At 39.6% G+C, this 23,593-nt stretch overlaps 1 protein-coding gene across 1 annotated transcript; it reads right to left on the bottom strand.

Moving 5' to 3' along the window:
- Positions 1-13,544: 13,544 nt before the first annotated feature.
- LOC132066013 (uncharacterized) lies at positions 13,545-14,447 on the bottom strand. Its single transcript, XM_059459418.1, has one exon. It carries the CDS (start codon positions 14,445-14,447, stop codon positions 13,545-13,547), a length of 903 nt encoding a protein of 300 aa, XP_059315401.1.
- Between the last annotated feature and the right edge of the window lie 9,146 nt (positions 14,448-23,593).

The raw sequence follows: 23,593 nt of genomic DNA, 5'->3' as shown, positions 1-23,593 counted from the left end.
GGCAAGTTATTCGGTAAAAAGAAACGGTCTCCAAAGATTTTTCCTGTTGCAATGATCTATAGAAAACAATATGGGTATCAAGGAGGGTGGGCCGTTATTGGTGACTACATCTGCAGGATTGGTGGATACCCACATAGATGGAGCCAGGGCAATCATTTTTAAACATTTCCTCAAGCATAACATGAATCATTCATGACTAATTTATAAGCTCATTGAGGATGTCAGTTACACAGATATTGTTCGCTATAATGTTCTTAATCAAATTGCTTAAGATGCTAAGAAGCCAATGGAAATTGTGTTTTATTCCTTGGTTGACGGCTCTATGGTGGTTCTGGATGTAACTAGTGGTTGTATTTCAAAAACGTCCTAAATACCATACCCGCTTTGATTTGTGGGTCCAGGACCGCAACCATACTAAACGATCTCAGACATCATGATGACTTTAACTTATACGAGGAACTAAGGATACGTGGTTTAGTTTAATACAATGATAGATTTTATAGCAGACAACAAAATAAAGTAAAGAGATAGATCAACTATGATGGACACCGATTGACCTCGGGCACCGGAGGTCGGGGTCGGTGCTTGGGAATCTAATGACAAACTTTGCACAGTAAAATGAGGATTGATGAGATGAACAGACATAGGATGATTTTTATTGCTTGCTTGATACAAAAAGTGTGGTTCTCTCTGCTCTCTCAAAATGTATCCAATAAAAAGGGAGGGCTCCTCTTTATATAGTAGAGGAGTCCTAACCCTAATACAATTCTAAGTAAGGAATAGAATCTGGTGACAACTGTTTGGCGTGATTGGTGCCGAAATATCCGGTTGATGGCCGATACTTCGGCCTTCTCATCATGGTGATTAACCGCCTCTTCATAACCAATGTCTCGTTCCAACTCGATCTCGGAGCCCGAGCACTGATTAGGTCGGTCTCGTCCTAACCGAGCATGATTTTTGTAGTGTTCATATCGGGGAACCGAAGATATCCATGTCCTCGGTTCTACCCGTATACAGATAGTCCCCCTATTTCCCGAGGACAAAATTTGACTGCGGGAAATTGACCCAAATAAAGCTGAGCGGGCTGTACCTACTTACCTAGGACAAGACCTTCCAGTCAACCCTTCGCACTCTGCCCAATGTCGCTTCATTATTATTCAGCCGCCAAATCTTTCTTGAAAAGCCACCCCCTGTCAGAGTCCTTGATTCACTACAAGACCCTTTGGACTTTCCTTTATATAAAGCCCATGTGCAGCTTCATTCTTTAACCCTAAACCTTGCTCTTCCATAATCAAGTTCATCTTGTTACCTGAGTTTTGGACGTGATTTCTCATTGCTCATCTTTGTAACTTCGTCACGGTCATGGCTTCCCTTCCATTGCTAACCCAATGTGAAGACCAGTCTTCATCTCCTCCACATTCTCCACCACTGTTGCCAACGGGGGCCATTGACACTGACGAGGAATTGGAGTTTCTCGCTGCTGATGTCCTTCCATCGGGATTCAAATATGCGAATGACTGCAAAATTTCTCACCACCTGGATTCGGTGGAGAACTTTGAATCTTATATCGATAATGCTACCATTCCCGTAGTCAGGAAAGACTGTAACTTAGGCGCGGATATCGATGTTCGCCCCGTTGAGGATGGGGTAAAAATGAACCACCATGTTGTTGGTTACTCGTTGACATACACCTATCCCTTCACCATCGGGTTCTCTCTCTCTATACCTTGGGTAATCGAGGACTTCTGCCGCCGATATCGAGTGTGTATTGGTTAGGTCGCTCTACAGATCTGGCGACTTGTGTATTGCATCGAGATGTTGGCCAATATAGCCGGGATCCCCTTTACTTTGGATCATTTACTTCATATTTTCGCACCTCGAGTGATTGGAGGCGGGATAGTCCAATTACTTTCTCGAGGGAACCAAAGTCTGATTGACCCTGAGGATGACTATGATCGGGGATGGCTTAACCGGTATGTGATGATACGCACAGCTCAACTTCATCGTCCATCATCCACCGATTTTTCGGAGACATGGAATCCATCCCCACACCCGATCGAACCCGAGCTCATTATTACTATCTTCGAATGGGTGGTTGCGCTCTTAGGTGCTTCTCGTAATGTAGGTCGTTCTTGGAGGAGAATGGCACCCGAAGGATGGAAAGGCAAAAACCACGGTAACTCCCAATCCAACTGTTAGATCCCCATTTCTTTGTACCGCATTTTAACCCTTTGTGTTTGATTCTCAGGACTCCAGACGAGAAAACCTTCGAAGGGAAAAGCTGTTGTTGAGGACGCAGGTCGGGGAAAAGTAAATCGGCCTCGGTTAGGGCGTCTAGTGGTCGAGAAACTGGGGGCATCCCGATCAGACAATCGGGGATTGGTTCTCGGGTCCGAACGCGCCACATTATGGAGACCCGTCGTGAGATACCCTTGGTGGACCCCTGCCGACAGTAGTGCTTGATGAAGAGGACTTGCCGGAACCGAGTATCCATGGACCATCTGCCTCCGATGAAAACCCTGGGATCAACTAAACGGTGTCATGTACTATCATAGCATTCCGCGGTAGAGGCCGGAGTTCTCAACCTTTGGCTTACTACACCGGTTTGGTGTGTTACTATTGCTTCTGTTTCTTTTTTCTACTGGACCGATGTACCCGATAAAATCGGGCTTTGAATACTAGAACAAACTTAATAGAATTTTGTTGATCGGCTTTATACCGGGTTTCACCGAGTGTATTTATCTTGCTTTTCTTGTCTGAACTCATGTTTTTTTATTATGATTTTGCAATACTCGACCCATTATCATCTCGGTTTATCGTAAATAGAAACCCCCCATTATCGGTTGCCTTGTTTACCTTATTTACTCTTCGTATTTGTCCCTAGGTGGTTCGGGACTGCGCCTCGAGTGATCGAGCATAGGCCTTTCTTATTCAGAAACTGAAGCCGGTTGTGACCGAGATTGTTTATGCACGCCCCGATGACTCGGAGGGATGATCCGGTTCCTTCCCCTGTACGCTTCCCATGGATAGATAGGATCAACGTCCCATCCGTCGCGTCATTCTGACATCGGCCACGTGTCAAGATCCGGTTGGACGAGGAGACGGTTATGGAATGCGAACCGTCTCGGCCCCACTCTATAAAAGCAAACCTTTCCCTTTCACTTTTTTCACTTTTCTACTAGAATTTTTTTTTTACCCTCGTGTATTGGATACGCAAACCTTCATATCTTCATATCTTCATACTTTCATATCTCTATACCTGTTCTTCATCATTTCTTCAACCCTTCATACAAGTCTTCATACATTGCTATTTTTGTAACAATGAGTAAATCTTCAAAATTGAAAACTGGTGAGACTTCTTCGGCTCCAAAATCGGAGCCGTCATTACTGGATTTTGTCCCTCAGGATTATACGACCATCAGGGACTTCAAGGTTGAGAAGCCTTCTCAACAAGGGGATCGAGGTGCCGAAATATCGGATTATTTGTGCACGATACCCCTGAGCAAACTAGAACGGGTAAAGGAAGACTGCGGGTGGAAGGACATGGACGTCGTTATTCCCGACCAGACCGAGGCTATTACGACCCATGTGGAAGGGTATTTGAGTGTTTACACCTACCCTTTTACATTTACCCTGCTCGATCCCGTGATAGTGGATTTCTGCAAACGGTATGAGGTTTGCCTTGGCTAGATCCATCCATCTTTCTGGAGGATTGTTGTGCTCCTTCGTTACTTCACCACAAACGCGAATATTTCTTTCACGATTAACCATCTCCTCCGACTGTACAGTCCCGGGTATTTCGAGGAGGTATGATTAAGCTCACCAAACGAGCCAAAAAAGGCTCCCTTTTCCAACCTCGACGAAGATAGAGACCGAGACTGGCAGGGCAGATTTGTTCGAGTCAGAACCGAGGATCTGATTCCCGCTAAAAAGTTATCGTTTCCTGAGAAGTGGAACCCATATCGTGAGTAGCTTTTACCTTGGTTCAGTTTGGTCATATTTCCTAACTTACTGACTTTTGGTTCCATTTGTATATTCACAGTAATTGCTCGAACCCTCAGTGCGGTTTCGAACATTGATGAGTGGATCGGGAAGATATGCTCCCAACTTACCTATGTCGATCGCAACTGCGATGGTTGTCTCGGTCCCGTTGGGAGGCCGAGAATCACGGTATGTTCTTCCATCGGAGTGTTGTCTAATCTCCTTATGCATTATGCTACAATTGATAAATTTAATCCGTCCTTCTTCCCATACAGGTCTTTCGAAGGCTACCCGAATTCGGGGGCATGATGAAGAAGATGCCTCGGCCGACGAAGCCGGCCATGAGGCCTCCGGTCCCGAACATCCCTCTAAACCCCTTGTCGAGTCTCAAGTCCGAGGAGAAGCCACCGAAGGAGGTAAGGGAGAGAGGAGAAGAAAGCGGTCCTCTGAATCTTCAGGTGCCCCGTCGGATACCAGAAAAAGAATGAGGCTCATCATTAGGGATCCCATTAAAGAAGAAGTTCGGGCGAGGGCCCTGGATGCCGACATCATTGATTTGCTCAAGAATCATTCTGAGGACAAGAACCAGGCGTTGACCAGGCATCGGCCCTCCAAAGAAAGGATCAGCCACGAGCTGAAAGGCAGCACTGAAATGGCTCCACCCTTAGTGGAAAGTTTAAGTCAGGAGCCCATGGGCTCGAACATTGATTCCACAAGATCGGTGGGTGTGGAAGCCTTTGGGTCGGCAGGCAGGGAATTCGGAGATGCCGCTAGATCGAGGGCAACGTCTTCCGCATCGGGCTCGAAGGTACCTTACATTCTGCCTTTGTATGGTAAAGGTTCTGTTCTTCCTATTCAAGCTGTGACTTCGACTGAGACCATTATTTGCATACAAGATTCGCCGCCCCTATTGGTGGATATCCCTCCCGTCAGTCCCAAAGGTAAAGGCAAAATGACCGAAGGGTCGACGAAATCGGAAGAGAGTGATGATATACCGGCCGTGGGAAAATCGGGATTCGAAGATTTTCCCATCCCCGTCGCCAATCGTTTCGGGGTTAATTCTGGCCCGAGACTGGAGAAGACCTTTCTGGCCCCCAATGCAGACCCGAATCAGAAAAGGCTGGTGTCGTTTATGGTGCCAGCCGATATGAACATGCTATCGGGGCCGGTCGGGATATCTAGTTATTTGTATCCTCTGGTGACCGAAGATGATCGGAAGAAGATGACGGAGGTCAATAAGGCGTGTCTCTTCAACGAGGCCCAACATGCTTTGAACCGGGTATGCCTTATCCCTTTTTATACTTAGTTTTATTTCTGTGTCCCATCTTAACTATTGCTCCCTCTTTTCTTTTAGGCTTCCGCGCTGTACCATGCTACTTTCCACCGAATGAGGGTGGGGGTGGACAACCTTAATGAGCTACTCGAGAAAAAGACTCAGGAAGCGGACGAGCTCAGGGCTCTTTATCAACAAAAACTGGCATATACCTTGAGCCTGCCTAACCCCTCTGCCCTTCAGTCAGACCATGCAGCAGCCCGATATGAAGCCGTCGAGGCGAAACGGGGCCATGACCAATTAGAAGAGAAGGTAAGGGCTTTCAAAGTTCATATTAAGCTGCTAGTAGCTGATGCTAACACTACCCCTTCTCAGGCTCGAGATCATGTGACCCAGATCAATCGACTTCGGGAAGAGCTCGACGGGATAAAGCCCGAACTTGAGGTTTATAAAGAAAGGATGGCCAGCGCTGCTGCCGAGCAAGGGTCCCTCGAGAAGAAGCTCCGGATGATGACGGGGCAAGTCGATGAGCTTCTTTCGAAACTTGTTTTGGCCGAATCGGAACGGGATAGCCTTAATCATGATATTGGTAATCTGCGGGCGAAACATAATGAGGCCCTGGGCCAGATCTCGAGCTATGAAAGTATGTTGGATCAGTATAAAGCTGATGTGACTGTGGCCGAGAGGGTTAGCGAACTTCGGGCCGAGTACATGCGGTGTCTATCCGGAAGGGAGACTTTGGAAGAGGTTCAATCTGCTAGGCTGGACTTGTCAGAACTGATCGAGGAAGCCAGGGTGCTCTAGGCTAAGGCGAAGGCCGCTTTTGATCCCGATGATTCGGACAATGATCTAGGCTCAGATGATGGTAATGCCGAAGGCTCGGGCGAAGATTGAGTTTACGAGCCCAATGTTATTGTGTTGGCCTTCCCTTTGTCCTAATTTTCTTCTTTGTAAATTTTCTTCGGGGCCGTTTATCCAAGTTTTTGTAAAGTCTTTGACTTGTATTTATGAATAGAAGGGAGATTTTATCCGATGTATTCATTGTTTCTTATTGTTTTTTATCGTATGTCATGATTTTGTCAAAAGTTAAACTTTCTCATTTTTTCCGAGTTGGGACCCTGGGTATCCGTGGTCATCATTTTATTCGGAGTTGGCCGAATATGTCGACCGAATCATTTTCGGAGATGTTAGACCATAGTCCATTTTATTTGTTTGTCGATCGAACTGTTTTGAAGATGTTAGACCGTAGTCCATTTTATTTGTTTCTTGTAAGTGAGTATTCGATATAGTGCAAATATTGATGTAACATTGAAATGATGTTTCGAGGTATGTTCCTCGCTTTATTGACAAAGTTGGAGACAAAATGACATTCTCTGCCATGGAAAGAACGAACTAGATAGGCACGGTTCAATCTACCGTTTGGCCCTTACATTCAATCCTATCGTTCAAGCTTAGGATTTACATGGTTACCAGCTAGCCAAGGGTGTGATAGTCCCCTAGTACTTGGGTTTGAAGTATGAAAGCTCAGGTACTATTGACCCAAAGTAGCTTGTCTCCAGTCCCCGATTCTTGACCGGTCTTTACGAATTGGTAGCACGTTGTACGGCGCTGCCTCGTTAAAAACCTTATCGAAAAACCCTTTTTGGGACAAAACCGATCGAAGGGAAAAAGAGTGCAGCACATGCTTTCTGACCTAGATCTACTTTTTGTGGCTCTCCTCGTGCTGCTTCCCTTGCTGCGCCTGCATGGTTAGTCCAAAGAAATAGACGAAATAAGGTTTGCTCGTACCTTTAACAGTAATACCGTTTTAAGTGTGCCACATTCCAGTTGTCACGACCCAACCGGAGGGCCGCGACAGGCACCCGGTGCTAACCCACCCGGGCACCTCTTATCGTACTTTCTCATTACATCTAGGTGAGCCACATAGCTAAATCATACTTTCCATTCATCAATCATACTAATCCCATTGGACAACAATACGTTTACATCATCGTTAGCAACTATGCCCATATCAATGTACATAAGCCGACAAGGCTAACAAAATGATATCCAAAATATAGGCCGGCAAGGCCAAACACATCTAACCATATACATATGTCTACGAGCCTCTAAGAAGAATATGTCATATCATATAGGCGGGACAGGACCCCCGAGTGCCCATAAATATGTACACAAAAGAATCAATACCAAAAGCCGTAGCTCCGAATGAAATGGAGCTCCGCTATGTAGTCCCCGGGAAATGAAGCTATGGATCAAGTCTCGACCTTCTCCGTGGCCACCGCGGGCATGACGTTGTCCACAAATGAAAAAAGGATGTCAGTACGAAGAATGTACTGAGTATGTAAAGCATGATCAACATCAATATGAAAGCATAATAGACAACGTGTGAAATAGCATAGGATGGGAGATAATGGTATCATCGTCATAACACTTAGTTGCTTTTCATAGGGACATTCCATTTCTATTGCGTATCCGTGTACATACATCCATATCCGTACCCGTAGTCGTATCCGTATTCATTTACTTTCCATATCCATATTCGTATTCGTAGTCGTATTTCCATTCATACTCACATTCATTTACATATTCATTTTCATAGCATTTCCATATTCATAACATATCATATACATAGCATTCACAGAGCATACCCTACCATGAAGGTTCGGTTTGCCGGCCCTACCAAGGCTCGTTGTCGACATACCTGGCCCTACCAAAGATTGTCCGTACCCAACTGCAGTGGTGCGCGCGCATTATATATATACATATTTACTATATTCTACCCGGCCATATAAGCTCGGGGTTTCATAATAGCCATACATAGGCACATATACATATAAGCTCATAAGCATCTTTAGCATCATTACTATCGTCGTTCTTTACATCTATCCTTAGTGGATTACTCGTCGTATAAGGAATTTAGTACAATCGTAACATATCGAGGATCATGAGCTTAGTAGTTTTTTTTTTTTTTGAGATAGAATCATTTAGAGGATATCATAGACTCATAGAAGAATAGATATTTGGCCAAGGAATCATGCCTTATGAAAGAAGGGTTAGCCTTACATACCTTTTCGTTCAACTATTTTATCACTTGCACGTTCTCCTTCAATGCTCACGTTTCTACCTTCATTAGAGTTGTACTATCATTAGGAAATCGATGACTTAACATACATGACTAAAGCTAGAGAAAATTGGACAGCATCTCCTTTATTTATACAACTTCTTCCATATCACATATCAACTCCCAAACATCAATAATAACATTCACAACATCATAACAATAGCCTTTATTCACATACATTGTCCTTACTTCTCAATTCACTTCCAATTATCCATATTCATGGTCATAACATACGATTACGTTCATTCATATACAACGTCTTCCCATGTTCTCATCATCATTTATAACATGATTATAATCACAATACATGAAGAATCATGACTCAATCCAGCTATTACTCAAAAGTGACACTATTCCTACATTCATGAGCCATTTCCTATTTCCTTCTACAATCCAAGTGTTTCAACTTTCAAATACCTTAAACAACATGGAAATACCATAAAACTTACCTTAGATGGTGTAGGAATGAACCTTGGGTGCAAGCACCTCACTTTGAGCAAAACCCTAGTTTCACCTTCACTTGGATTTCTTGTTTTGGATGAACTTTAATGGGTTTCTTACACTTGATTCACTTGGTTTGATGAAGTTGAACACTAATATCCCTTGATTTCTTCTGGGAGAAATGTACAGAGATGTTCTAGAGAGAAGGGGTGTGAAAGAGAAATGAAATGAAATAAGACTTGGTCCCTTATTAAATACACAAATCTATCTCGACCAGATTCTACGGACCAACATACGGTCCGTATAAATTATACTGACCGTATGTCTAGCCGTAGATTTGGTCCAGAGAAGGGGTGTCATTCTGGGTTGGTTATACGGCTGAACATACGGTCCGTATGTTTTATACGGCCAGTATGTTTGGTCGTATAATGCCCAGTCATTCCGAACTTGTTCTCGTCGACTCATTTGATCTCCAATCCTTATGGAACCTTCTTGACACTTGTTTATCACCTCATTAACAATCTAAGGGATGTTACAACTCTTCTCCAAAGCATCATTAAATCATCATTAACTTGTTACTCGTAGATCCTTTCCGATACTTATCGTATGTCTTGCCTTCTCTTGGCAAACTTTCTCGTCTAACATCGAATGTCTTTGAGATCTTACTTAGGGTCATCAAAATTCATTCTTTACCTATTGCAACACCATATACTTCGTGCTCTTTGTTAGTCTATTCACTGTGCCTCAACAAAAAATTTTCTGAGGTGTAACACCAGTTGTTTGGAAGTTGTTTTCCGTTTTCATTCTCTGGTTGATAGGAACCTTTCTCGGTGATGCCGGTGACCCTGTATGGCCCCTCCCAGTTCGGGCCTAATTTCCCATCGTTGGGGTCTTTGGTATGGAGAGTGATCTTTCTTAGGACCAAGCCCCCAACTTGGAAGTGCGTGAAGTTGGCCCTTCGGTTGTAATACCTCTGCATTCTCTATTTTTGGGCCACAATTCGAACGTAGGCAGCCTCCCTCTTCTCGTCCATTAGGTTCAGACTAGTTGCCATTGCCTCTAGATTCGAACCTTTTATTGTATGATGAAATCTTAAGCTCGGTTCCCCCAATTCAATGGGAATTAATGCCTTGGTTCCATAGATAAGGGAAAAAGGGGTCTCCCCGGTGCTCGACCTCGCCGTCATGCGGTAGGCCAATAGGACCTCGGGTAGAATCTCCTTCCACCTGTGTTTAGAACAGATCAACCTCTTTTTTAAGTTTTGCAATATGATCTTATTTGTTGACTCGGCTTGACCGTTGGCACTCGGATGGTATGGTGTAGATAGAATCTTCTTGATCTTGTATTCCTCGAGGAATTTGGTCACTTTGCCGCCAATGAACTGTTTTCCATTATCGCATGCAATTTTCGCGGGTATCCCGAATCGGCAAATAATATGATCATATATGAAGTCTATGACTTCTTTCTCCCTGACTTTCTCCAAAGCCTGTGCTTCAATCCATTTAGAAAAATAATCAGTCATATGCAAAATAAAATGCGCCTTACCCGGGGCCCATGGCAGGTGCCCTACTATGTCCATTCCCCACTTCATGAATGGCCATGGGGAGAGCACCGGGTGGAGTTCCTCCCCCGGTCGATGGATTGACGGGGCGTGCTTTTGGCATTCGTTGCACTTTTGTACGAATGCTTTCGTGCCCTTTTCTATTTCATTCCAATAGTAACGTGCTCGGATCAGCTTGCGTATCAATGAATCGGCTCTTGAGTGATTTCCACAAGTTCCTTTGTGGACTTCCCTCATAATGTAATCGGTCTCGCCCGGCCCCAAATATCTAGCCAAGGGACCATAAAACGATCACTGGTACAACTGTCCATTGACGAGACAGAATCTGGTCCCTTTGGTTCGAAGGGCCCTCGACTCTTTGGGTTCGGAAGGCAGTTTTCCTGTTTCAAGATAGTCTATGTATTTGTTTCTCCAATCCCAAGTGAGTCTGATTGAATTTATCTCTTCCTGGCCGGTCCCAATGACCGAACTCATCAATTGCACCACGGTTCCAGAATTGAATTCCTTTGACTCTATCGACGATCCCAGGTTTGCTAGTGCGTCGGCCTCGTTATTTTGATCCCGAGATATGTGATCTAATGTCCATTCCTTGAATCGGCGAAGGACCACTTGTAATTTTTCCAAGTACCTCCGCATTCGGTCATCCTTGACTTGAAACGTGTCGTTTGCCTGGTTGACCACCAGGAGGGAATCGCATTTTCCCTCGATGACTTCGGCCCCCAGGCTTTTAGCTAACTGCAAACCTGCAATCATAGCCTCATACTCGGCTTCATTGTTAGTCAAATCAATGGATCTACTAGACTGCCTTATCACGTCACCGGAGGGGGTTTTTAGTACGATTCCCAATCCAGACCCCTTTATGTTGGAAGCACCATCCGTACATAAGGTCCAGATTCCCGTACTGGTCCCTGAGGCCAGGATCAATTCTTTATTGACCTCAGGGATCATGGCCGATGCAAAGTCGGCCACGAAATCGACTAGTATTTAGGGACTTGATTGCAGTTCGCGGTTTATATTCAATATCGTATCCACTAATTTCGACGGCCTATTTAGCAAGCCGGCCTGAGAGTTCGGGTTTATGCATGATGTTCCTTAATGGATATGATGTTACAACACATATAGGATGACATTGAAAATAAGGTTTCAGTTTTCTAGTGCACTCAATAAAGCTAATGCCAATTTTTCTAAGTGTGGGTATCGGGTTTCCGCATCTCCTAAAGTTCTGCTCACATAATAAATAGGGTGTTGCGTACTTTCTTCCTCCCGAACCAAGACGCCACTCACCGCTATGTCGGATACTGCCAAGTATAGGTACAACTGCTCGCTTGCTTTCGACGTGTGCAGCAAAGGCGGGCTTGATAAGTAACTTTTGAGCTTAAGGCCTTCTGACATTCCGGGGTCCAAGCGAAATCGGTCTTCTTTTTTAGCAATGAGAAGAATCGGTGACTTTTATCCGAGGATCTGGAGATGAATCTGCTCAAGGCCACTATCCGTCCTGTCAACCTTTGCACTCCCTTGATATTGTCTATCACGGTGATGTCCTCGATTGCCTTTATCTTGTCAGGATTGATTTCGATACCTCGATTTGATACCATGAAACCTAGAAATTTACTCGAGCCAACTCCAAATGCACATTTCTCTAGGTTTAGCTTCATGTTGTATTTCCTTATTATGTCGAAGGTCTCCTGCAAATGCTTTAAATGGTCCTCTGCTCGTAAGGACTTAACAAGCATGTCATCTATGTAAACTTCCATTGATTTTCCTATTTGTTGTTCGAACATGCGGTTCACCAGCCGCTGGTAGGTGGCACCGGCATTCTTTAGGCCAAAAGGCATCACATTGTAGCAATATGTGCCGAATTTGGTCACGAAAAAAGTTTTCTCTTGGTCCCCCGGGTCCATCTGTATTTGGTTGTATCCGGAATAGGCGTCGAGAAAACTCAGCGTTTCGTGACCGGCCGTAGCGTCGATCATGCGGTCGATGCTAGGCAAAGGAAATGAATCCTTTGGGCATGCCTTATTTAAATCCTTGTAGTCTACACACATTCTGAATTTATTCCCCTTTTTAGGTATTACTACAACGTTAGCTAACTAGTCCGGGTATTTTACCTCCCGAATGGATCCTATTTTAAGGAGTTTAGATACCTCAGCTTTGATGAATGCATGTTTGACCTCGAGCTGCGGTCTTCTCTTCTGTTTGATCGGTGGGAGCTTGGATCGAGGCTCAACTTGTGTGTAGTTATTTCCGGCGGGATACCTGTCATGTCTAAATGGGACCAGGCAAAACAATTAGAGTTAGCTTTAAGGAACTCAATAAACCTTTGCCTGAGCTCGGGGGTCAACCCCGTGCCCAGGTATACCTTTCGATCGAGTAGGTGAATGAACATTGTGACTTGCTCGAGTTCCTCTATTGTAGATTTGGTGGCGTCCGAATCATCGGGTACCATAAAGGATCTCGGGACCCCCAGTTTGGCCATCTCATCTAGTATGTTCCGATTCCGATCTTCCGAGGGGATCGGGATCGGGGCTTGTAATTACTATTTGGCTTTTTCTTCCTCGTTCGATTTGCGCCTTTTGGTTCTGGAGCATTAGCTGCCACAACCGCTTCTTCGACCGCGAACATTTTCTTTGCGGCTTGTTGCTCGCCATGTACGGTTTTGATTCCTTCCGGGGTTGGGAATTTTATCGCTTGATGCAGCGTAGAAGGTACTGCTCTCATGTTGTGTATCCACGGTCTCCCAAATAGTGCATTATACCTCATGTCTCCTTCTGTGACATATTTTGTCCGCTGCGAAGTCCCGGCTATGTTTATCGGTAAAGTGATCTCACCCTTTGTCGTCTCACATGCCATGTTGAATCTGTTGAGGACTTGGACTGCTGGTACGATTTGATCTAGTAGCCCCAGCTACTCGATAACTCTCCATCAGATGATGTTAGCCGAGCTACCTGGATCAATCAACACACGTTTAATTCTAAATTTATTTACGAGAACGAATATTACCAGTGCATCGTTGTGAAGTTGAACGATGTCTTCCATGTCCTTGTCATTGAACAAGATAGGACTGTCAGGGTCGTAACTCCGAATACGCTTCTCTCTTGTTATGGAAACTTTGGTGTGTTTCATTACCGGCCCTTGGGGAATGTCCGCTCCACCCATGATCAGGTGGATCACTGAGGCTCTTCCGGTCTATCTTGCTTGTTGGTTTCCACGTTCTTGAAGTGAGTTTTGGCTCGTTCACTTAGAAATTCTCGAAGGTGTCCTAAATTAAACAGACGGGCAACCTCCTCTCTCAGCTGCCGACAATCTTCGATTCGATGGCCGTGAGTGTGATGGTATTTGCAAATCAGGCTTTTATCCCGCTTCTCTGGATCAGATTGGATTGGCCTTGGGTGTCTTGTTTCCCTGTTGCGGATAACGGCCGCTGCTATAGTCGCTACATCGACGCAGAAATTATACTCAGACAACCTTAGGATTTCTTTATTTCTCGAGGGTCTATCGATAACGTTTCTGTTTATCAGTCCACGATTATTTGGGCCTCGATCGTTCCTCCTATCATACTTTCTCGATTGGCTATTGCGCCCGTTGCCCCTTCGATCATGTGGGTAAGATTGATACCTGTCATATGATGGTCTTGAATCTGGATCAATCATTCTCCTCAATCGATCATTCCCTTTACCGGGATGCCATGATACCGAGGCGGCTCTCAAAATCTTATCATCTTCGACCCTGATCTTCGATTGATACCTGTTGTGTACATCAGCCCAAGCGATTGCCGGGTACTCTATCAGATTTTGCTTCAGCTCCATAGATGTGATTGAGCTTCTTGAGTTGAGCCCTTGAGTGAAATCCTGAACGGCCCAGTCATCAGTGACCGGAGGTAAGTCCATGCCCTCCATTTGAAATCGGGCCACAAACTCACGGAGGGTTTCACCATCTCGCTGCTTAACGTTGAACAAGTCCGATTTTTGGGTTTCGACCTTGATGGCTCCGGCACGAGCTTTGAAAAAAGCATCCGCAAGCATGGAAAATGAATCAATCGAATGTTCGGGCAAGTTGTGATACCATATCATTGCTCCTTTGGACAGGGTTTCCCCGAATTTCTTAAGCAGCACTGACTCCCTCTCATCATCGACGAGATTATTGCCTTTAATAGCACATGTCTATGTAGTCACATGCTCGTTTGGGTCTGTTGTCCCGTTATACTTTGGGATATTGGGCATGCGAAACCTCTTCGGGATTTTCATCGGCGCAACACTTGGCGGAAAAGGCATTTGGATGAATTTTTTCGAATCGGGTCCCTTCAACACCAACGGTGCCCCTAGAATCTGGTCGATCCTTGCGTTGTAGTTCTCCACCTTTTTGTCGTTCGCCTCTATCTTCTTTTCCCCAGATTCTACTCGTTTTGTCAATTCCTCGAGCATCCTTATCAGCTCGACGTTTTGCCCGAGGTTGTTCCCGTTGTTTCCAGCAGGGCCCCTCTCTTCGATTTTCTCGGTTCAGATGGAGCAATATCGGGCGTTCGATTTCGATTTTGCAATTGCGCTATAACCTCCTGCTAGGCTTGTAATTATACCATAGCCATGTCCAACTGGTTTCGGAGCTGTTGTAGCGTGGTTCTATTATCCCCGCCAATGGGCACGTCGCCTATTGACGATCTGACCTGGTTGGGATCGATTGGGGGCACGTTGTTATTAGGTACCCCATTGTCGTTTTCCTCGTGGTGGCTTGATCCAGCGTGGAAGTTGACAGAATGAGAGTCTGACATGTCGGGTGAACCTGAAATCAAACTTCAAAGAACAAGTGTAAAAATATCGAGTGTTATCAAAATTCGTATTAAATCACCACAATTATCCAAGGCCCCACGGTTGGCGCTAAACTGTTTACCCTAAAACTGGATAACAATTGAATTTATACGAGGAACTAATGATACGTGGTTTAGTTTAATACAATGATAGATTTTATAGTAGACAACAAAATAAAGTAAAGAGACAGATCAGCAATGATGGACACCGATTGACCTCGGGCGTCGGAGAGTCGGTGCTTGGGAATCTAATGACAAACTTTGCACAGTAAAATGAGGATTGATGAGATGAACAGATGTGGGATGATTTTTATTGCTTGCTTGATACAAAAAGTGTGTTCTCTCTGCTCTCCAAAACGTCTCCAAATAAAAAGGGAGGGCTCCTCTTTATATAGTAGAGGAGTCCTAACCCTAATACAATTCTAAGTAAGGAACAGAATCTGGTGACAACTGTTTGGCGTGATTGGTGCCGAAATATCCGGTTGATGGCGGATACTTCGGCCTTCTCATCATGGTGATTAACCGCCTCTTCATAACCAATGTCTCGTTCCAACTCGAGCTTGGAGCCCGAGCACTGATTAGGTCGGTCTCGTCCTGACCGAGCATGATTTCCGTAGTGTTCATATCGGGGAACCGAAGATATCCATGTCCTCGGTTCTACCCGTATACAGCCTTACTCACGGTGGACAAAGGATCAAAGACAGACTCTTACTCTTTAGGTGTGACCGTGGATCATATTGAGCATTTATACTTTGAAGATGTATCTTTTAGGCCTCTGAATGGGAAGGCAAAGTTGAAGAATACCGGGTTAGGTAGCATGCATTGATGTGTCGAATTTGTAATGGAGACCCAATGGCATTTGGTTCGAAGGGTTGTGGCAGTCGGTTTTGATTCTTTAAGTTAATGGGTTCAATTAGTTTTATTAATATATCATACTAGTGAATATATGAAATATTTCATTGAATTTACAATCTAATACTATTAGTTTTCTAATGTTGAAAATTAAAAGGTATAATTACTTCAAATAAAAGGAAAAAACTACATCTAATCTTGAATGAAAGCAAATGTACTAACAATCATGTGCATGAACATGAGATTTAAAAGAGCATCCATCGGAACTAATTACAACAATTTATACATGAACATCCTTAAGCTTTTTATTGCTCATGTGACAACTTCAGATATGACCAAATTGATGAGTAATTGTAATAACAGGTAAATAAGAAGAATGCACTCGTTGTGATTGGTTATTTTGAAAATACTTCACATTTCATTTTTTTTTTATCGAGAGCAGCACACGTAAATAATCCTTTTGGTGTCAATGTTTGGTGAATCTCTTTCCTAGTATAGCCATCGCTGCAAATGCCCATATTTTTAATAATAAATGCATTTCAATTGCTTTAGTAACACGTACTCCATCAAAGTATAGTAACAAAAAAATTAAAGGTAAGTATAAAAAATTTACTTTCAGCACTATCAAAATATTGTTACTTAACTGCCTTGTAGAAGGCGAGAAGATGTCACTTAGTGCGGGCAAACTTTGGGCTTTCTAATACAAGGAAATTGAAGTTTCCTAACAATGGATTATGAATTTTTTAACACAGATAAATCTATCGATATAGAATAGAAGAGGCAAAAGCATGGTATGACGACAAGTGCAATCATCTTAGGATGCCAAGTGTCAAAAAGAAATAGAAAATAAAAATTAAAAAAAATTGTCAATTCAGAAAAGTAAGAAACGTTTCTATCCTACTTTTTGAGGAATTTAAGGATGTATCCCATATTTTTTGTTATAAATGACAAAATAATTAGGACAAAAAAAATATAATAGCTATTATTATAAATTTTCAGAAATTTTACAAGAAATTTGTAAACTAAAAAAAAATATTTCAGAATGTATCAAAGATTTCTCCGCGGTAATCTAATGCAATTTGATTTGAAACTTCAATACATTCTTATTATGAGCAAAATTTACATATCTTTTTTTTTTAAAAAAAAAATCTATTAATTATTCAAACGTTTACAATTAGTTTTAAATTTTGAATTCTAAACAAATTAATTAAAGAAATAAAATAGTATTTATAATTTCAGTATATTTATAAAATCTTAAACCTAAATTCAAAATTCATATATTAATTATTCAAATATATAGAATTAGTTTTTTATTTTGAATTATTAATGATTTAATTCATGATGCGAAGTGTCAACACCATAAAATGCCAAATCTAAAATATAAAATATTAAAAAAAAAAAAAAAAAAAAAAAGGGCCACACATTTAACACAAAATTCAATTTCAGAGCCTATTTTTGTGGAACTATATTTCCACAAAATACGCATAGGAGATAATTTGACATTTGATTTCAAATGAAATCACATATTTTTATTTATGTTGTTTACATTTACTCATATTTTTAATTATTATGAATCATTTTCAGTTTAATATATTACTTTTTTAATCTTGCAATCCATTTTGAATTTTTAAGAGTGATTAAGTTAATTTATTTATCCATTTGAATTAAGATATTATTTTTATAAAATAAATTACGTTTGGGTGAATCCAACTTTGCAATACATTATTTCGGATGAAAAATTGTTTATAGAATAAGCACATTATTTATTTTTAAAAAGAAAAAGACCAAAAATAAAGGGGAAAAAAAGTAAAAACAAAAGGAAGATGGTTTACGAAGGAAAATATGGTAACTGTCAGCCATTATCCAACGCACATTAGGACTCTTTTTTAGGAAGTTATCAGATCTTTTATATTAATTATCTAAACTAAAAAATAAATTTTAATTAAACTAATGTATTTGAATTACTCCTTTATAGCAAAAAAAAAAAAATGGTAGATCTATACAGGGGCGCATCTACAGTAGCGGGTGTGGGTTCTCGGGAACCCACACCTATCACCGTAGATCCTGTAATTATATTGGAAAATATAAGAAGAGTCTATGAATTTTCAGATGAGAACCCACAACTTATTGCGTGGCTGGTTCGATGGCAAGGAAGGGACCCTTGCATTGGACTTTATCCGGCAGACGTGGGATCGAATCCTGCTGTAATCTTCTTTTAAAATTCAATTCTCTTTTCAATTCTAAAAAGTAGAATGCATAAAACTACTACTGTACTTCTCTTTTTCTTTTTTTTTTTTTTTTTTTTTTAAAAAACATTAACAAAGTCAACTAAAAAAGAAATCAGCTAATAAAATATCACTTTTTACCCAAATTCCAATATTTCAAATGAAATTTGAAACAAAATAAGTGAGAAACAAGAAAAACTTAGGGTTAAAAAAATTAGTGGGAACCCACAAGCTTATGATTCTAGATCCGCCTCTAGATCTATATATTATTAGTATTTAAAAGAAAGAGAAAAAACCTACGTATAACCCATTATTCCACTAACTTCATTTCAGACACCATCTTCGTTGCCATAATCCTATTCAGTTTATCTGATGATGTCTTATTAAGAGGAATATGCTGCCATGCAAGTCTAATTATGTTTGGATAGTGGATTCCATGAAAATCTGGCACGCTAACAGCAATTTTTAAATATATATTAAATCACTTTGCTCCTAATCTCTTAATAAGTCTTATAGTATAGTAATCGTCGTTACATTTGCAGACATTTGAGCCTTGCGTGGTGCATATAAAGTTGCCCACTGGTGTAAAGGTAGTAATTAACGGCACCACTTTCGGATATTGCTCTTATACCTTTGCTAATGTTATGTTTCATTTCTTCTTCTTTTTTCATTTCAGATATTTTTGAGTGTTGATTTCGTGCGTCAACCATTTTTTTGCAGACTCGGGTAAAATCTAATTCTGTGTACAATGTGATGATATCTTTTCCCTTGCAGTGTCAAGAGGTATTAGAGATATGAATTGCAGTTTTAATTAACTTCATTGGTTAATTTGAAGTTAAGTTGTTTATATGATCTTTACCACTAACGCATTTTGATATTTTAGGCATTTTCCAGTCATTACATTATAGAATTGATGACATGAATTAAATAAAAAATCAATTGCCGGAGTTGATTGAATGCTTGGAAATATGGTATTAGCTGATAATCAGGACAGGTTCACAAAGATCAAATATCTTTCTATATTTTAAATCGTGCCTCATGGCTGAAATTTTAAAGAGCTTGATCTCCTTTTTCTAGCGAAGCAGTGGTGAGGTGAATTCTCTTTTTCTTTCGATCTCTCTCTATCTTTTTTTTTTTTAACTTTGGAAAAGAAATTGTAACCATTTAAAAAAAAAATTGCAACCTTTCTATGTTTGTGCAATATTCATAATTGACATATGATTGGTTGTATGTAATTACAGATAATTGTTATATTTCAACTTCAAAATTGTGATTTTATCATATCATCTATAATTTTTGTTTGGTTATTTTGATTTTAAGGGTTTCCCATTTGGTTGAAGAACATAAAAGACACTCTTCAAATTAAATAGGTTAAAACTTGTTTTATCGTAAACCCATCCCATACGATTTTTCCTCTTCTTTTCTCTTTTACTTTCTTTGTTCTCAGTAATGGTGAGGAAATGGATTTTTACCTAAATTGATGTAAAAAAAAATTCCAAAAGAAAAGTATTGTTATATATAAATAATAACTCACGTTGATTTTCATCCGGAGGATATCATAATGTATCCATGATGTGGTTGTGCAAAATTTATGCTGCTTAATAGTTAATAGGATTTCTAACGAGTGATGTTTCGAAAAGTGGTAATTACACCCTTAGTATTTATGAAAAAAATTAGTTTTAATAATCTTGAAGTGGGATCTACTACTAACTGCTTTAGATATTAAAAATTTATGTTCTATTAAAATTGGTATTGCAAAATTGCATCTAACTTATAGTACTTACTATTTTCTTCTCAGTGCCAGTACCATTTTTTATGTTGAAGCTTTCAGATGATTAAATTAGCCATGCAGACTATCTTCCCAATTATTATTGGCTAATTGGTTGATTAACTATATGAAAGATAAACATGGTCAAGTTTAACTAAAATAACTTGATTTAATTTAACTAATCTATGTTGTTGTGCAGGTTTTTTGAAAAACAATTGATTAGGAAAAATGTTCATTAGATTTTTTGCATGAAGCTATTGAAATTGAGACTAAATTTGTCTGTGACGCCCCTCCATGTGCTTTGATTGACATGAATGCAAAACTAATGAACCAACACAAAGTTTGTTCTTGATCGTCTCTTATAATACAAAATCAATTTGCATTTTTTGCTTGAGATGGATGCGATTTATCTTTCTTCTTGAACTAACTTTAATTTGGTAATCTTGCTTCGGGTTACCTTAGTGTACGGTAAGGAGTATAATGTTGAAAACCCCATTTGCAGCTGATTGGATGAATTTTTTCACTTCTGTAAGTGTGAATAGGTACAAAGTAAGTTCTGACTATATTATGCAATAATTGTATATTTCAGTGCAATCTTCGTGATCTCTTATCTTCTTTCAAAAGTTCAATTTCGTTGGTAAATTGGGAAGGACTAAAAAATCAGTGAAAGACCAGTGTTAATTCTTAATTGATTTCATCAGATTTGTAGTGGTGACCCAACTATAAATTTCAGTTATAATTTAATAGATTTTTACCAATCATCTTCCTCATAGTCGATCTTGCTCGAAAGTTCAAGTTCATGTAATTTGAAGGGGACAAATATTTACAAGTACATTGTTTCTGTTTGTCTCACAGTCGTATAGCCACAATTATTGTAGCTGCAAGAAAATAATTTAGAAGAAAATCAAGATTGTAATTTGTATATTTAAAATTGTTCGGAAAAAGACTGTAAGTTTTATATATACCAAACATCTCACGCATATTGGCTGGCCCATAGTATTTATTTTAGTTTATATAGATATCTCTTTTATCTAATAATAATAAAATCTTAATCAGATTTGATTAATAGAAGTCACACATTTTATGAGGAAGTAAATGTTGCGGAAATGTTTTCTTGGTACGGTTTCAAATATAACTTGGAAACACACATTGAAAAAGCTTTGTTTTGTAAAATATAAGAAATTAGTCATATGCGAACTTAGAGATTTGTGTTTTCTTCTTCCGTGAGCCATTCCTTTCTTTTACTAAATAGTATAAAAGATAATGTCTACATTATGTGTCACCTTATTCTAATTTTGTTGGAAAGATTATCACTTAAACATTTCGTCAACGGGGTAATCAACACAATATGCAATTGAATATATAAAAGTGTGTATGGTGCGATCAATTGTTGCCGGTAACATCATAACCTAAACAATTCTTTCTCTTTCGAATTAGGGTGATACAATGAAAAGGCATGATAAGCTTTTATCTATGGTTTGCAGGTTCCACAACCAGCTGATACCTAAACAGTTATTATTAGTTTTAATTGGAATCTTGTTATAATTCAGACAACTTGTATCATTAACTATATACGGTAATGATATTTAAATTTTCTTCACAAGTTATTCCATGACTAAAAGCAAGATCTAAATTTGCTATCATTATTTTTCTTTAATAATACCGGACATTGCGCGGGTACGTATACTAGTAGAAAGAATGGAAAAAAAATGAAAAAAAAAAAACTACCAAAAAATAGTTAACGAAAGGGGAAAAAAAACAATTTGGTTCCAAGGAGTAATCATTATCACAAACAAATGTACTCTAATTAACATTCAATTCATATCAAATAGTAATGATATAAAATTAAATAAAACGCTCCATCTCTCACCATCTAAAAATTCTACTTTTTTTTTTTTTTTCAGATGTAAGACCTTGCAACAAATAAATCTATATATAATATAAAGCTAGGCATAGATAAGGTGATGTGGCACCTCTCTATGGCCAGCATTGCTCTTTATCTTTTTTGTGGTTTTTTTTTTTGCCTTTTTCTCTTATTTTTTCTGTTTTTTAAATATTTAAAAGTGGCTAAATAATTACATAATTAACTGAGAAGGAAATAATTGCATTATTAAATGAGGGGAAGCTTGAAAGTTTCCAGCATATGAACCCACGATTTAACTCGTTACCAGAAGCTTAAAAGTTTCCAGCATATTACTATTTCTTTATTGGCAATAGAAGAATGGGCCATTTCAAGGGTTGCTGGTTTCTTATTTTCCAGGTCCACATTTTTTCTTTCTTTCTAAAAGCTATTCCTACTGTTTTTGTTTCCGTAAAGTGTTATTCCACTATCTTTTTTCTTTAGGTGTATATGTGGAAAACATAATACTTTATTATAAGAATTTTTCCTCCATAACTCATACGTTTTATGTATGGTTGGGTTTATAATTTTAAATCGTTTTAATTTTCGTATTTCTTCGTCATTCATCATCTTCTTCCCATCTTCATTTATAATATCTATTGCTTTCTCGATTGTACAACCGACTTATTTGATTAGGGTAAGCTAATAGATCTTTACTTTTATGTCTTGATTGCAGAAGAAGATTCACGAGACTTTTAGAATAATTTGGTATGAAGAGCATTACATCATCGAATACATGATTGTTCTCAAAACTCTTAGAAGCTAGATAAGGTATATTTCCTTTGTCCCAATTTATGTGATATTTTTTGCCACCTAAGAGTTAAATTATGTAAAGTTTGATCAATATTTTAATTTGAAACTAGATTTTGCCATATTGACATGAGAAGATATCCATATTTCAATTTTATAATACTTAGTTGATTTAATCCAACATAAAAGCCAAATTAGTCACATAATTTGGGACGGAAGGAGTATATTTTTTTCCCTTTTAACTCAAGGTCTTAAATTCCAATTGTTGCTTTTCTTTGGTTTTAACTCTAACTAGGATGAATTTTTATTTTATTTGGTGACATGTAATTAGGTCGGATTGAATTTTTTTTGACAGATTTATAGATTGGTATCTATATATCTGTTGTTACAGGATCTCCCAAATCAACAAATTATAAATGTTATAAAAGATTCGAAAAGGGATTAAAGAAAAAAAAGAATGACAAAACAAAAGCTACCACAATTCTTAAAAACTCCCATGTCATTTCTATTCCTACCGATCTATTCCCCTTGCACCACTACATGCGAGTTTGCTTTTTAAATTTGAAATCGTCATAAAAAAAAATCGACAGTTTATAACTGTAAAATATTTCCAGATATTGAGGTATTCATTCCTATAAACTTTTTGTATTTTTTTTTTAAATTTTAGGTCGATGTGATCAGAGAGAGGCTCACGGCTAACAAGCATGTGTGTTCATAATTTTTTTATGGACAATGTATTCAATATCTTTGTGTATTAAAGAAGGAAAAAAATGGCTGGCTTTAAAATTATTCCTCAATATTTTATTGATCGGCATGTAAATATCATTAGCTTTCTCAAATTGATTTACTTCGTACTTTTCGATTTGTAATTTTTTGAAATTTTAATATTTTTATTTGTGTCAAGTCAATGTTCTTGTATA

This window comes from Lycium ferocissimum, chromosome 8 (assembly GCF_029784015.1).
Source record: "Lycium ferocissimum isolate CSIRO_LF1 chromosome 8, AGI_CSIRO_Lferr_CH_V1, whole genome shotgun sequence".
NCBI classification, from domain to species: domain Eukaryota; kingdom Viridiplantae; phylum Streptophyta; class Magnoliopsida; order Solanales; family Solanaceae; genus Lycium; species Lycium ferocissimum.
The sequence above is the reverse complement of the archived record's forward strand: the minus strand, read 5'-3'. Positions and strand labels throughout refer to the sequence as shown.

What these genes read in the sequence shown, in the direction of transcription:
- LOC132066013 (XM_059459418.1), bottom strand. Translation starts at nt 14,447, where the DNA reads ATGATATGGTATCACAACTTGCCCGAACATTCGATTGATTCATTTTCC.